The sequence below is a fragment of the Falco rusticolus genome, chromosome 3, assembly GCF_015220075.1.
Source record: "Falco rusticolus isolate bFalRus1 chromosome 3, bFalRus1.pri, whole genome shotgun sequence".
Classification (NCBI taxonomy): Eukaryota; Metazoa; Chordata; class Aves; order Falconiformes; family Falconidae; genus Falco; species Falco rusticolus.
This window is the reverse complement of record NC_051189.1, coordinates 104,763,644-104,776,886: the sequence shown is the minus strand read 5'-3', so window position 1 is coordinate 104,776,886 and position 13,243 is coordinate 104,763,644. Positions and strand designations below refer to the sequence as shown.

The 13,243-nt window shown below is 45.4% G+C and overlaps 1 protein-coding gene across 19 annotated transcripts in view; it reads left to right on the top strand.

Annotated features, from left to right (window-relative positions):
* CAMTA1 (calmodulin binding transcription activator 1) overlaps positions 1 to 13,243 on the top strand; it is a 323,364-nt gene that overhangs the window by 304,249 nt on the left and 5,872 nt on the right. For 14 of the 19 annotated variants that reach the window (XM_037379724.1, XM_037379718.1, XM_037379720.1 and 11 more), the window contains 2 exons: positions 1,664 to 1,857; positions 2,050 to 2,124. In XM_037379724.1, the coding sequence (XP_037235621.1) occupies positions 1,664 to 1,857; positions 2,050 to 2,124 (269 nt within the window). Of the gene's footprint in view, positions 1 to 1,663; positions 1,858 to 2,049; positions 2,125 to 6,146; positions 6,178 to 10,444; positions 10,627 to 13,243 lie in introns of all 19 variants that reach the window. The other 5 variants (XM_037379725.1, XM_037379719.1, XM_037379727.1 and 2 more) reach the window with 3 other exon arrangements.

Genomic DNA, 13,243 nt, shown 5'->3' with positions numbered 1-13,243 from the left:
AAAATAAGATCGATAAACACTGAAAACCTCTGCTGTAGTGTTAGTTCAGAGGTATGATGCATCATCTATACATTATTCTACATCTCCGTCTTATAAAGGACTTTTAAAAATACGTATGAATGCATATGATTTCTGCTAAGCGGCCATCTACTTGTGTGCTTTAAAAGGAAAAGGATGTAGAATAAAGAAGATTTTCTTTTTAAGCATTTGTGCCTGCTTTATTTGGAATCATGGGGCTAGAAATAGTAAAGTGCTAGAGGGAATTTTGGATGTGTGTGACTGCTCATGCAAATGTGCAAGTTCAGTGGATGCTTGTTACAAACCTCTAACGAGATTTAGTTTTGCCTGTGACAGGCTCAGTATTAGACTTGCTTAATTAACTGTTGTGGGTTTGGGGGTTTGGTTCTGTTTTTTTTTAAATTAGAATTGTGTGTTATTCCATTTTAAATGCTTGGTTTTAAATAGATACATGAGCAATCAAAACTTTTGTAATATTGTGCTATGGCATAGAAACAAGAAATGAGCTGTTTAAGAGTTAATTGTCCTAAGAAGGTATATCCACACGCTTGTCACCAGCAAATTTAGTTCTTAGTAAAGCAATTTGTTTAACAGATATTTTTAAATGAAGACACAAAAAATTGTATTCTGGTTTTAGTTAATTTGTTAGCGTTTTGGAGTGGTCACTTAATCTTCTCTTATGCACTCACTGGTTTATCCTTACAAGCACTTGGTTGGGCATATTTTGCTGCAGAGAAATAAGCAATCCTGAAGTTTGTAATGAAATTTCTATATGCAAGGGAAACAGACAATTCCTCTAAGTGTAGTCAGGTGGGTTATCTCTAACACAGACCCACGGCAGTACAAATATGGAGCAGTGTAAAAACAGCTCAGGATCAGCTCCAGTTGATCCAAAGTTGTTCATAAGTACAGTACAGCTGGATCTGGTCATTGGCATGTATATGTAGAGTCTGCTAGCTAGATATTAAAGAAATACTTAGAGGGCTGAAGCATCTCTCCTATGAGGACAGGCTGTGAGAGTTTGGGGTTGTTCAGCCTGGAGAAGAGAAGGATTCGGGGAGACCTTACAGCACCTGCCAGTGCCTAAAGGGGGTTATAAGAAAGATGGGGACAAAGTTTTTAGCAGGACCTGTTGCAGTAGGCCAGGGGGTTTTAAATTAGAAGGGGGTAGATTTAGATTAGATGTAAGGAAGAAGTTTTTTAGAATGAGGGTGGTGAGACACTGGCACAGGTTGCTCAGAGAGGTGGTAGATGCCCAGTCCCTGGAAACATTCAAGGTCAGGCTGGACGGGGCTCTGAGCAACCTGAGCTTGCTGAAGATGTCCGTGCTTATGGCGGGGGAGGACTAGATGACCTTTAAAAGGTCCCTTCCAACCCAAACCACTCTATGATTCTACAAATCCCCTCAGACTGTTCCACAGGCAGCAAAACAGGTAGTTGCTTTCTTGATGCCAACTGGGTTCTGCAGCTGGTCTCACAGTTGTTGCAGTTTGCTGTCACCCTTCTCTCATGCAGTTCCCAATCAGTGAGTAGATACTCATTTGCTTCTCATCACGTCTTAGTGGCACAAGTGTCTTTCACTGTAGGAACCTGCTTCTTGCTGGTTTTATTGGACCGCCTCAGCTTCTCTTTGTTTCTCTTCTAGTATGCACTTTATAAAAAGATGACGCAAGCTGCCATTCTCATCCAGAGCAAATTCCGAAGTTACTATGAGCAGAAAAAATTCCAGCAGAGCCGACGAGCCGCGATGCTGATCCAGCAGTACTATCGCAGCTACAAAGAATGTGGGAAGAGGAGGCAAAACCGTCGGGCAGCCACCATTGTACAACAGAAACTCAGGTGAGCTGGTGGGATGTCAGATTCTACCAGGAATCTTCATATATTGTTTTTACAGTCACCAGGGCTGTGCTGTAATTTACAGACAAAGGCCAGTGGGAAAAGACCAGTGTTTCGTAGGATAATAATTCTTGCATTTAGTATTATTCTCCCCAGTTTTGCCTACACCTCAGTGTTGGGGTTTTTTGTGTTTAGAAGCAGTCTGCTTACCAAGAAGCAGGATCAAGCTGCTCGCAAGATTATGCGGTTTTTACGACGCTGCCGCCACAGGTATGACACTATCTTTTGGTATCTGCCCTTCATTAGAGCAATGCAACAGTATTCAAGTGTGTCAGCAATGAGTGCAATATAAAGGATCTTAGAATCAGCTCACTACAGATCTTGTAATCAATCAACGAAGCCCAGCTGCTTCCAGGATACACTGACAAAAATGAAATCTCTAACTTAGGACTGTTACTGAAAGAGAATCACATTCAGCTTCATTGCTGATATGGTAAAGCAGCCCAGGTTGTGTTGGGCAAACACAGAATAAGGAAACTTTGAGCAAAGCAAGGCACATGACTACAAAAGTTGGACTTGAAGTCTGGAAAAAAACTTAACGAATCATAGCTACAGCTTGTAAGTGCTGCACAAAGCATTCGTGGTATGTGGGAATGCGCAAAATGTGACAGCATCTGGTGTACGCTGGAAATGCCTTTAGTTTGGTCACAGGATCATTTGGTAAACTCTCATCAAATACGGGTTCTTTTTAATGTAGATGAGTGGAATGTGCCAGCAGAGCAGTAGACAAGTTAGTTCACATCAGCCACTCCACACATGTCAGTAAGCTGGGAGTACAGACACAGACATGAAGATGAATTGTTCCCTACCAGCGTGGGAACCTGCGCAGGCTTGCCACAGTGCTTACGTGTGGCAGCGAGCGCTACCGTACCAGCACTCTGCTACACGCAGGGCACTGGTTTTGATTTTCATTGAAAAGGGTCCCATATATGATCAGGTTGCAAACTGGAACTTTGCCTAGACAAAAGTGAATTCAGATGTTTCTGGCTCTGCTCCCTCCATTCTCACCACACATGCATTTCATCCACTCGGGGGCTGGTCAAACCTGATGCATTTTGAAGCATGTCTAGTTCAGCCCAGTGATGTTTGAGCAAGGAGAGCTCTGAGAGGCAGAGGCACGTGATAAATTTTATTTTAGAAATAGACTCAGTCCTTTTCGTAGGATTTCAAAGCTGCAGTTTGCAGGAGGTCAGTGTGGCTCATGTTGTGGAGGGACGTCTTACCTGCAGGTTCAATCGGGAATAACACATGTGGAGACAAGAAAGAGGGCTTTATAGTTTCCAGGCCAATTCCAAATGCACTTGAAACAGCCACAGTTGTTCATGAAGAAGCACAAGTGGCTTCTTGCTCTCGGCAGGGCATGTGAAGAGGAGGTTTGTTTCACGGTGTTTGTCGGGCAGTCCCTGGGGAAGCCACGTGCCCGTTTACATCCCTGGAGGCTTTGGGTCAGCATGCCCACGGCTCTTAACAGCTGACTCTCACGAGCCCAGAGAATATCTCACAACTAGCTGTATCCCTGAGTTTCTCATCAGTGTCTAGGATGTGCCATGCGCTTCAGCCATGCTCAGTTAAGTCTCCAGCTGTCAGGACTCTCCAGGGCTTAAATTGCCTGTGATTCCAGCAGTTTTCCTTGCTTTCAGTTCATTGCCTTCCTCTTTCTCAGCATCTCCTGTTTCCTTTGCAGAGTGAGATCCTACTCGTTTGCATCGCTGAGGTTTGCAGGCAGGACCCTTCCCTTTCCTTCATCAGTCTTCTCTCTTTTCAGCAGCACGGTCAGTGCTGTGCATCTCTGGGAGATCAGGTCTTGGGTGTTTATAGACAAGAAATAAAAACAAAGAAGCAGGGCAGGGGGATCCATTGTCAGTAGCTTCTCTCTGGCTTGTCACACTGTGCAGTACTTGACTTTCTGCAACAGTGCAGTCCTGTCTGCGTCCATAGGCACTTTGTTAGCGGTTGTGGTTACTTGGGAATTCATCCATAGTTGTGCTGCACGTGCACCGGGATACCGGGGGGAAGATGAGGGAATTGCTTCCTTCTCATCTGCTCTTCTTCAAGCTTTCTGAATTTTCTGTGTCTTAATAATTATGTTTATTCCTCACTGCTTGACTTTCCTTGCTTACCTCTTTCTAAGGATAGAGTAATAAAACATACATGTTAAGTAAGTTTAAATCTACCTTTGTATAAGCCTCCTAATTATGTCCATTCAGTCTACCGTGCGTCCTGTGCAATGCTCACATGGGATACAGGTGATGATGTACTTAGGCTAACAGCCCCACACACTGTTTCAGGAGTACTGCTTGTTGGAATCTCATCATGGAATCCTCTTGAAATGCTCAAAATTAGCACACTGCTGCTATAAACAAGCAAATAAGGCGGCCCCAGGTTCCGTAAAGAAACACTTCAGCCATCCAAGCTCCTGAACATCCAGAAGCAAGCCATAACAACTAGCATCTAATGTTATTTAATGCTTTGTAGCATAAAATGGTATGATGGAGCCACTTATAAAACCACACAGTGCCTCGTCAGTACAAGGGATAGAAATGAAGATATTTTTAGAAAATCTGAGGGAGTGAGGAAAAAAGAGCATGCACAGGAACATCAAAGAAACAGGATGTTGTAGCAGATTTCTGTCAGCTGATAGACAGAGATGGGGAGGAGGGTGTAAAAGCCACTTGCAGTCTGTTGTAAGGATAGTGAGTTAAGTGAAAAGGCAGTAAATTCTTAAAGTTCAGAAATTCAGCCTTAAGTGATAGAACTGTTTAACCTGGGGTTTTGTTCACAAGCAGATTCTGTTGCTGGGCCAATAAATGCCTCTTAGTAAGAGCTTATTCTGTAGCCTTTAGGCACAATTTACTCAGGCTTTCCTCTGGCAACCCTCTAGCTGGTTGTGTTTTTTCCTACTTTAAATTAGTCTATTTTAAGCCAATTATGAGAACTCTTTCTCTGCTAGCATTCAGAACCACTTAAATGGTCGTCTTGCCCTGTTTTGCTTATTAGCTTTTTGGCACAAAGGTTTGGTAGTGCAAACATGATTCCTGTCTGGTTGAGGATCTAGGGTGCATAGGCATGTTGGTCGTGTGTTTTCGGACCCCCTGAACTTAGGCTTGTTGCCTGCTCAGATGGTTTTTCAGATGTTTTAAGAGTTAATGAGCAAGGTTCTGCAGTTGGAGCTCTCTCAGCAATGGATGTGTAGACGTTGATGAAAATCGGAAAAGAAATGGGAAGTTCCAGTTTAATGTATTCTTAGAGAAGATACTGGAGCTCTGGTAGCTGGATATTATCAGGTGTCATGGAAACAAAAGTGGTCATTCATCAGCAGCAGTCATTCCGATGGTCAGACATGTATCGCTTCCTTTTGACTTTGGAAAAAAAAAACCCACAAACTTATTTATCCATCTATTGTCATGTTATCAAAAATCTGGTGAAAAACATGCATCAGCCATAACATGGTATCAACATGACTTGTCACAGAAGTGTTGTTTGTTCAGAATGAGAAACAGAAACTTCCTGGCCTCCCAGGAGAGCTTTGCCCATCTTCCTGTGGTGCCTGAACCTGTTGGCTGGCGCTTGGCTAACTGTCAACCACAACTTGCCGTTACACCCACGGGGAGCTGAGCTGCCTCCTGGCACGCTGTCCTGTATGAGGCAGGATCAAGGGTTTGCAATTTAATGGTTTTGGAAAGGCTCCACCTGCTTAGTGACCCCCAGATACAGCACATCTAGAGCTGCAAGGAAGTCCAGGAGCTCTGAAGTGGGTTTGGGTTTCAGAGCTGAATCCGTATATGGTCCGTACAGTCAGCTTTCACTGGGAAGGCAACCTCCTGTTTCCTATTTTCTCTGATTCTTAGGAAAATGTTATTCTTCTGAGAGCTATTGACACCATTGCTAGGCTGCGATTATGATCTGCAGTGGTTTTTACGGAGTAGCATTTGCAATGAGGTAAAGACAGACAATGGCTGCAAGGGGAAGCAGGATGCAGCTAGAAATGCCACGGGGATGACAGTGTGGGGTTTGTTTTACTTGCTTGTTACTTCCTGCCCTAAAACACCTAAGCACAGGACTACTCTTCCCTGGTAAGGAGGAGGAGTCCAGTAGGCAGGAGTGGGAAGGGTTCTTTCTCTCCAGGCAAGCAGAAGTGTTGTCTCCTCCTCCCTGAAGTGAAGCTCTTGGTAAGGTACGGTTATTACCATGTGTGTGCTAATAGCTCTTTGGTATTGTTTTGCAATCTGAAGCCCACTGGTGGACCATAGGCTGTACAAAAGGGTGAGTGTAGCTGCCTGCTAGCCAGTTCCTCTCTTCCATTTTAAATATTTTTGCTTTCTGCTTGCTTGCATGGGGCTGCAGCCGAGATATGCCAGTAAGTTTCACCTCCATTAATTATATAAAACAGAATCCTGTATAAACTAACCCTACTGCAATGACTAACACTGCTGCTTTGATAACAGGACAGAGCTCTGCAGTAGATGTTACCAATGCATGAATGTGTGAAAAAGGACATGTATATTCATCATGGGCATGCTTAGGTGGCGTTGGCGGTGGGATATTTTTTTGGTATCCAAAATGGCTGTTAGTAGATTTTGGAGCTTGATGGGGTCTGCGCTCACACACGCTCAATGAGTAACGATGTCCTTTGTCATGGGACTGTGACAGCATTCAGGCTAGATCGTAGGAAGCTGCAGAACAGATGCAGCCTACTCTAGATGGGTATTTGTTTCTGCCTGAGCCAGAGAGAAGCAGAAGAGCTCTTCACACTTGCTTTTTACTCCCTGAGGTGGTTAAGCACCAATGCTTACCTTCCAGAAGCTGGTCTTTGGTAAGTTACACGTCTGGTTACCTTACTAGAGCCAGCTTTTTGACAACTGCTTCTCTCAGCTGTTAACCTGTGTAGTGGGAAGGAAAACAAAACACCTGAAATGAAGATGCTGTAACTGTGTTGGAGCAAATGCCAGGTGAGCCTCTGTCGGGAGCCTTGTTCTTGGCACGAAAAGAGTCCGCTCGCCTTGTGCTCAGTCACAGCAGCAGGCTGGGCAGTCCTCCGCCAGCAGCGTGGGAATATGCCAAAGCATTCCCATGGCAGGTCACGATCTCTGTATGAGCGGGGAAGGCTGCAGCTTTCGAGGCACATGCCCAGGTCACCAGCAGGACTGCCGAGTACCGTCTTGCATTTGAGAGGTGGTAGGACAGCAGGGTTTTTGTCAGACACCGCAGTTGGAAATAACACCACCTGTGTGTTTATTCCTGCTGTTTCAGCAAGGGAGGAGAGGCAGAGGGACAGAGGGAGGGATGACCTGGACTCCTACTTCCACATAACATTCAGAAAAGAAAACAGACTTGTTCATTGTGGGGTTTTACTGGCTTTGAATTGCAGAGATTATTTTTATGGCTCGGGACTGAGAGTATGAACAGGGTTTAAGCGTGCTGGAGGCATCATTATTTGTTTAACTATTGAGCCTAACAGAGGAGGAGTGGTGACTTCTAATGTCGCTTCTTTCCAATAGTGACATTTCTTTCCAAACTGACCCTTGTGCTGCCATGTTTTGTTGCATATCCTCAGTTTTTCACAAGTAACAATTCTGGTTCTTCACTAATGATCAAGGAAGTAAGAATTGGATGAAATGGGGGAAATGGCCCGGATGCACCTTAACTTTTTAAGTGCTGCTTCCTTGGATCTTGCTCTGATGAAAAGACACATTACTCCTGATTACAAAGACACCAGTGCTGTGAATCTGCTAGCTGGAAAACCTTAGCTCCAGGTCTTAGCACGTATGGTAATGTGCTTTACAACTAACACAGGTTAATTTAGGAACCGTGTAAAAATAGCTTGTATTTTCTTAATGGTGCAACTGACTGAGTGACTTGTTTGTTACTAACCTGATGCTTTGTGTGTAACTAGGGCTGGTAATTTTTGGTCTGCAGTTGGGTGTCTGGTTTCAGAAGCTTCTTGCAGAAAAAATGTAATCTGTTTCTGAAAAATAAAATTTCCTGTAAGTAACTTAAAAAACCCACCTCGTTCTGATAAATTTTCCTTTCTCTGTTGTAAGGGGCGTAAGTAAGTGCCTACTTTTATGTGAAAAAACATTAGCATGTTTAATCATCTTTAATCTTGGGGTCAGTTACCATATCCATGGGACGATAATGAATGCTGCAGGGAAATTATTTTCTTTAGCAGGCGGTAGAGCAGTGTGCTGCAGGGCTAGCTGCCTGGGGCTGGTTCAACCACACAGTAACTGGGGTCTCCCAGTCTTTCTTGGTTTTGTCTGGCTAGCCATGGACCACAGAGTGTGAGGAAAGGGAGTCGCGTGCATGTTGGCAGCTAGATGCTGGTATGCTCCAAATACGTTCCTGCCTCCAGCTACTCCTAATGTTGCAGTTTTGGTGCTCTTCGCAGTCTTCCTTCTCTCCAGAGAATTCCTGCTTAGCTGATTTGGCTGGCTGCGTGGAGGCACGCCGGCACAGTTCCTGCTGTGCCCTGCTCTGGGGCATCTCCGCCTGCCCCGGTGGCCACAGGCTTGGCTGCCAGCAGGACACCCTGCTCCCTGTGCTCCGCACCCCGGGGAACGGCGCAGGCTGCAGCCTCTGCTGCGTGTGGCACTGGCTGCACCGCGTGTAACCTTTGCATGCCGGGCAGGAGGGGATGTATTTTTTAGACCTTTGTCCTACAAGTAGGAAAAATAATATAAACTCAAAATGTACCCAGCAAAGTGGGCTAGACATATTCAAAACTGAAAAGAGTGTGCCACCCATGACTTGAATGTAGGAGAGTAAAGCAGTTGTGCTGTTGTGCCTTTCCATTCAAGGCTGGGATTCCTCCTAAAAGAGAGATGCACGCTGCAGTCTCCAGGTACGCTAAAACAGACTTGACTTGCATGGTCAGTGCATGGTAGAGGGGACTGTAAAGAGGAGGGAGCAGAGGGTCCAGGCCTGCAGCTAGTGCATGGACCCCTGGGCTCGAGCGAGGTGGGGAAGCCAGCCCTGAGGGTAGGTACCATGTGGTGGTTCTGCTCCAGGTGCAGCTGACGTCAGTGTCGGAGGAGCATTAGTTAGTGCGTTTCAAGGCTTTGTGTATGTAACTGTGTATGAGAAATTAGCAGGAGGCAGATTCTGGAAGTTTAGTAGCATTTGCGGGTTTTGCCTTGAATGGCAAGTGGTGTGGGATTGATTGGGAAATCAGGGAGTTCTCTGGAAAAAGTAAGCTGTGAGCTATCACAAAATGTGTTAGCTGCTGTTCTGCCAAAATAAGTCTGTTACAGCAAATGATTCTTTGCTGCTTTGCATTCTGATAGCAACCTATGTGCATACGCTGCTGGCGTGCATGCACATAAGGAAAGTATTTCTGGGCCTTCTGATGTGCACAAGCTGACATGTCCATATGTGCTGCAGGGATGCATGCAAGCATATGTCTGTCTGTAATATACAAATCTGATGTGTTCTGTACCCTGACACCATGCTCTTGTAGTCTGCGCGCGCAGAGAAATGATCACAGCACTCGCTTCCACGTTTCAGTTTGAAAACCTCTTTTCAAATTGATTTCATTAATTTTTCCGGATTTATTTGGGCTACGTTACACCAGGATCAGTAAGGAGGGAGAGGTGGGAGATTTTATTGGCCAACTCATGTGAGACAAAACTGTGGGAGAAATGAAAAGACTCTCGGGGGGCAGCGGGGGGGGAACCAAACTATATCAAGTTACTGTTGCCCTAAAGTAATAGTTTTCCTCTCAGGGGAACGCACTCCAGCGGACAGATTTTGCTAATCACAGTGCCTGCTACACTGCTCTTTCCCTGCTCAACAGTTACGGCATCTGCTGTAGCCTCCTGTGAAGGAGAGCCTTGCTCAAGGTCCAGGTCCAGGGCACAAACAGAAACACACGGCCGCTGAGCTGCCACCCTCTGCCGTGCTCTCGGTAGGCAGGTGATCTGGAGCAGGGCGAGGAGTGAGTCTTCTCCTGAGTCCTTAGGCTAGCTGACCGCTTCCTGCCTGCGGCGAAACTTCGGTCCTCTCTGGGGCAGAACAAGTGCGCTTGTTTCCTCCGATCATGAGTAATGAAGGATGTATTCTTTTCACGGCATCTTTCATTTAAAAATAGATCCCCTTGCCCCCACCGCATTTTCTTACGGTTTGGTTAAATGCTGCTCTCTGGTTTGGGGAGTGTGCATGTAACAGCTGAAGTCAGTTTCTCTGGTAAGTACAACTTTATTTCATACCTGAATAAACAACATCTACTATATTCTGTTGTTGTCTGCATACCCTTCCCTCTCTTGGCATTTCAGCAACAAACCCTTCCTACTCCTGTGCACACTTGTGGGTTTTGTGGTTTTTTAATATGTGCTATGCAGCAGCTGTTGCATTTAAGTACCTGGTTTCTTGCATCTCTTAGGAAGATGGAGAATGGGGGAAAATTTTACGGGCTTGAAAAGTCCCATTGGTTCGAGTTCAGGATGACGTGAGAAAATGTCATATAGGGGTGTGCGTCACTGTACCTGCAACAACAGTTGTCAAAGTAATTTCTGTTTTCATTTACCTCTTGCAGGGGCTGAATGTATTTGGAGCTCAAACGGGTGTGTTAAATCGCAGACCGCATGCTCTGGGGTGTCATTCTTATTGGGCCTTTCTGTCTTTTTTGTTTTGCTGCCCAAATGAGATATCTGGAAAAAGGCGAGAGCTCCCTTTTCTTAAATGTCCCACAGGCCATTTCAGCTCTCAGAGCAACAGGTAACTCGCCAGACGGCCTCCTCTGGCTCCTGCACCCTGTCCTTTATACTGATCTTCTGCATTCAGATTCATTAAACATTTCCCTGGCTGGGCATTACGGAGTAAATTTGATGAAGCAGCTTTGTGTTACGCTTTACCCATGAAGCCATCGTTGCTGTAACTTTTCCGAAGTAGGCCTGGTTCATTTGCTGACACCCCATACAGACCGGGGAGGGCACGTGGGAGAGGAGCTGCTGTGCTCGCTTCTGGGGCTGTCGCTTTCCACATTGCTTCAGCACGTAACAACGCAAGCTCCTGTATGGCGCCCAGGCAGGGGACACTGTTCGAAGGGCAGAAGCTTTGTCTGGCTGGAGTGATCTGGGAGCCGAGACATAGCTCCTGAGGTCAGGATTCGAAGCTCGTAGTTGAAATAATCTTCTTTTCCCTTTCTGTGTGTCAGTACCACGGCTGTGATTCCGACACCTTCAGTAATCATCCCTATTGCACGTGCTTTTTCCGTCCATCCGCTCTTCAGCAATTGCTGAGGGAATGACTTTGTACCCTAGAGGCACTCACTGTCTGGAAGGAATGTTATCTGAGGAGGGCTTTTTTCGAAGGCTTCATCAGTGAAAAACTAAACGTACGGTCCTTGCGATTTTGTGCATGGTTTCAGTAGCTGCTGAACTAGGATGGTACTTCTTGGGTTGAGTCTTGCAACAGCCGGAGCCCGCTGCCCTCTCTGGTGCGCTCTGGCATACAGCCCTGTGTCACTTGAATTGTCCTCACCTCCATCCAGTCCCCGTGCCGCTGGAGGCACTTCCAGAACTGATCCAAACCAGCACACCAGTGCCTGTAGACCTCTGGAAAGGTCTGCGTGCCATCCGTCAGCATGTGGCCTGCTGGTATTACTTGCTCTCAGCCCTCTTTGTTTTTTCTGTCATTTTAAAAAAATTAGAAAGTCACTGTAAGTCTGCCAACCTGGATTGAAACATCTTCTCCAAGAACGTCCTTTCTGCTGTACTATTCTATAAATTCCAGTAGCGTTCTTTTTCTTAGAGCAGTTTATTAATGGTTGTAACTGCAAATACCACACTTTGGCCCTCTTCCCCTGCCCAAATTTAAGAGTGGAGAAATAGGAACCAAAGATCGCCTTCTAGCATGAAGGCAGTGCCGTACTGTACACTTATAAACTCTTCTAGCAGCGCTTACTCAGTGGATTTCTGTTTTCAAGTGCCTAATTCATACAAAATTCTTCCCTGGTCAAACTGTATTTTTAAGCGCATTTTAAAATGTAGAGGGTTTATTACACCAAACATTAATGAAGAGGAAATACCAGCCCCCCCCCTCCAGTTGACACTTTGTATTGTTGTAACAAAATCAAAGCAGAGTCCCACCGAGTAAGGAACTTACTTGAAAAGAAAGGTTAAATGAGGACTACAAGGACTTTTAAGACACAGGGAGGGCTGCACTACAGAGTATCCAATAAAGAATTAATTGGTTGAAAGCAGTTAGATTTAGGTTCTCTTGATGAAGCAATTCAGAGACTTGTTTAAGAACAGTTATTTTAAAGGATAAAATAAACGGATGACGTTGGTCTGCTATCTAGCTTGATGCATACAGTGGTCCTGGCACTTTGTGTTTAGCCCTGCTTTGGGGAAGGAGGGCGTCTGCAGCACTGCTTTGGTGCTCCCCAGGTGTCGGTCTGGCTGTGCATTCGTCAGTGACTCATTAGCAGTTAGAGGGGCTTCAGACCCGCTCTGGCCATGCTGCGCTGCAGATCCCCCAGCCGAGCGAGGCTGCCTTGAGCCAGCTGCCAGGAGAGGGAAGAGCAACTTCTCTGGCCTCCCACGCCACCTCTTCTGCGCACGGGGGGGAGGTCAGCGCAGGTCTCCTTACCTGCCAGGCAGCGTGTTCCCCACAGGCAGGCCTTGTGGTACCTACTGCACTCCTGGTTTGCAGGTAACATGCACAACTATGTACATGGACCACAGAGGTTAGTTTAATAAAAAAAAAATATGTGGTAGCTTAATAAATTTGGATGGTCATCACCTTGAAGCTTAAGTTTGTAAATGCAGGGTTTGTTTTAAGCCATTACATACTAAACAGCATCTCTCTGTAATGTACCTGTGACAAATTCCCAAGCCTGTAACTTTGCCGTAGGGAAATTCTGTACTGTATGTGCTTGTGTTTTTAAGCAGTAATTATCATTGCACCTGCAACATTTTTAGAAGCCTGAAAGGCTGTAAACCAACATAAAGCAAAAAACTTGATCAAGGGAAGTGTTGCGTATTTCTGAATAGGATCTGTACTCATGCAAATATTGAGTGCTGTAGTAATTAACGTCCTTTGGCATGTGTGTTGCAGTTAAACGGATTCAAGAGGTCTGCACCAGTACAGATAATTGCATGCCGTAGGTTGAAGTTTGCAGCGAAGCATGTCTTGCATTCTTCCAGCAAAAGTGCTTTGTTAGTGTAGCTCTTGCATGTTGAAGTGCTAAACTAAGGTGTAGCATGTCTCAGTGAAAGAGCCACTGGCTTATCTAATGTGCATGTTCTCAGTAAGAGATTGATAATAACAGGTTAATTTTACATTACAGTACTGAAGTGCAACAGAAAACACTTGGAAGTTGCACTGCAAA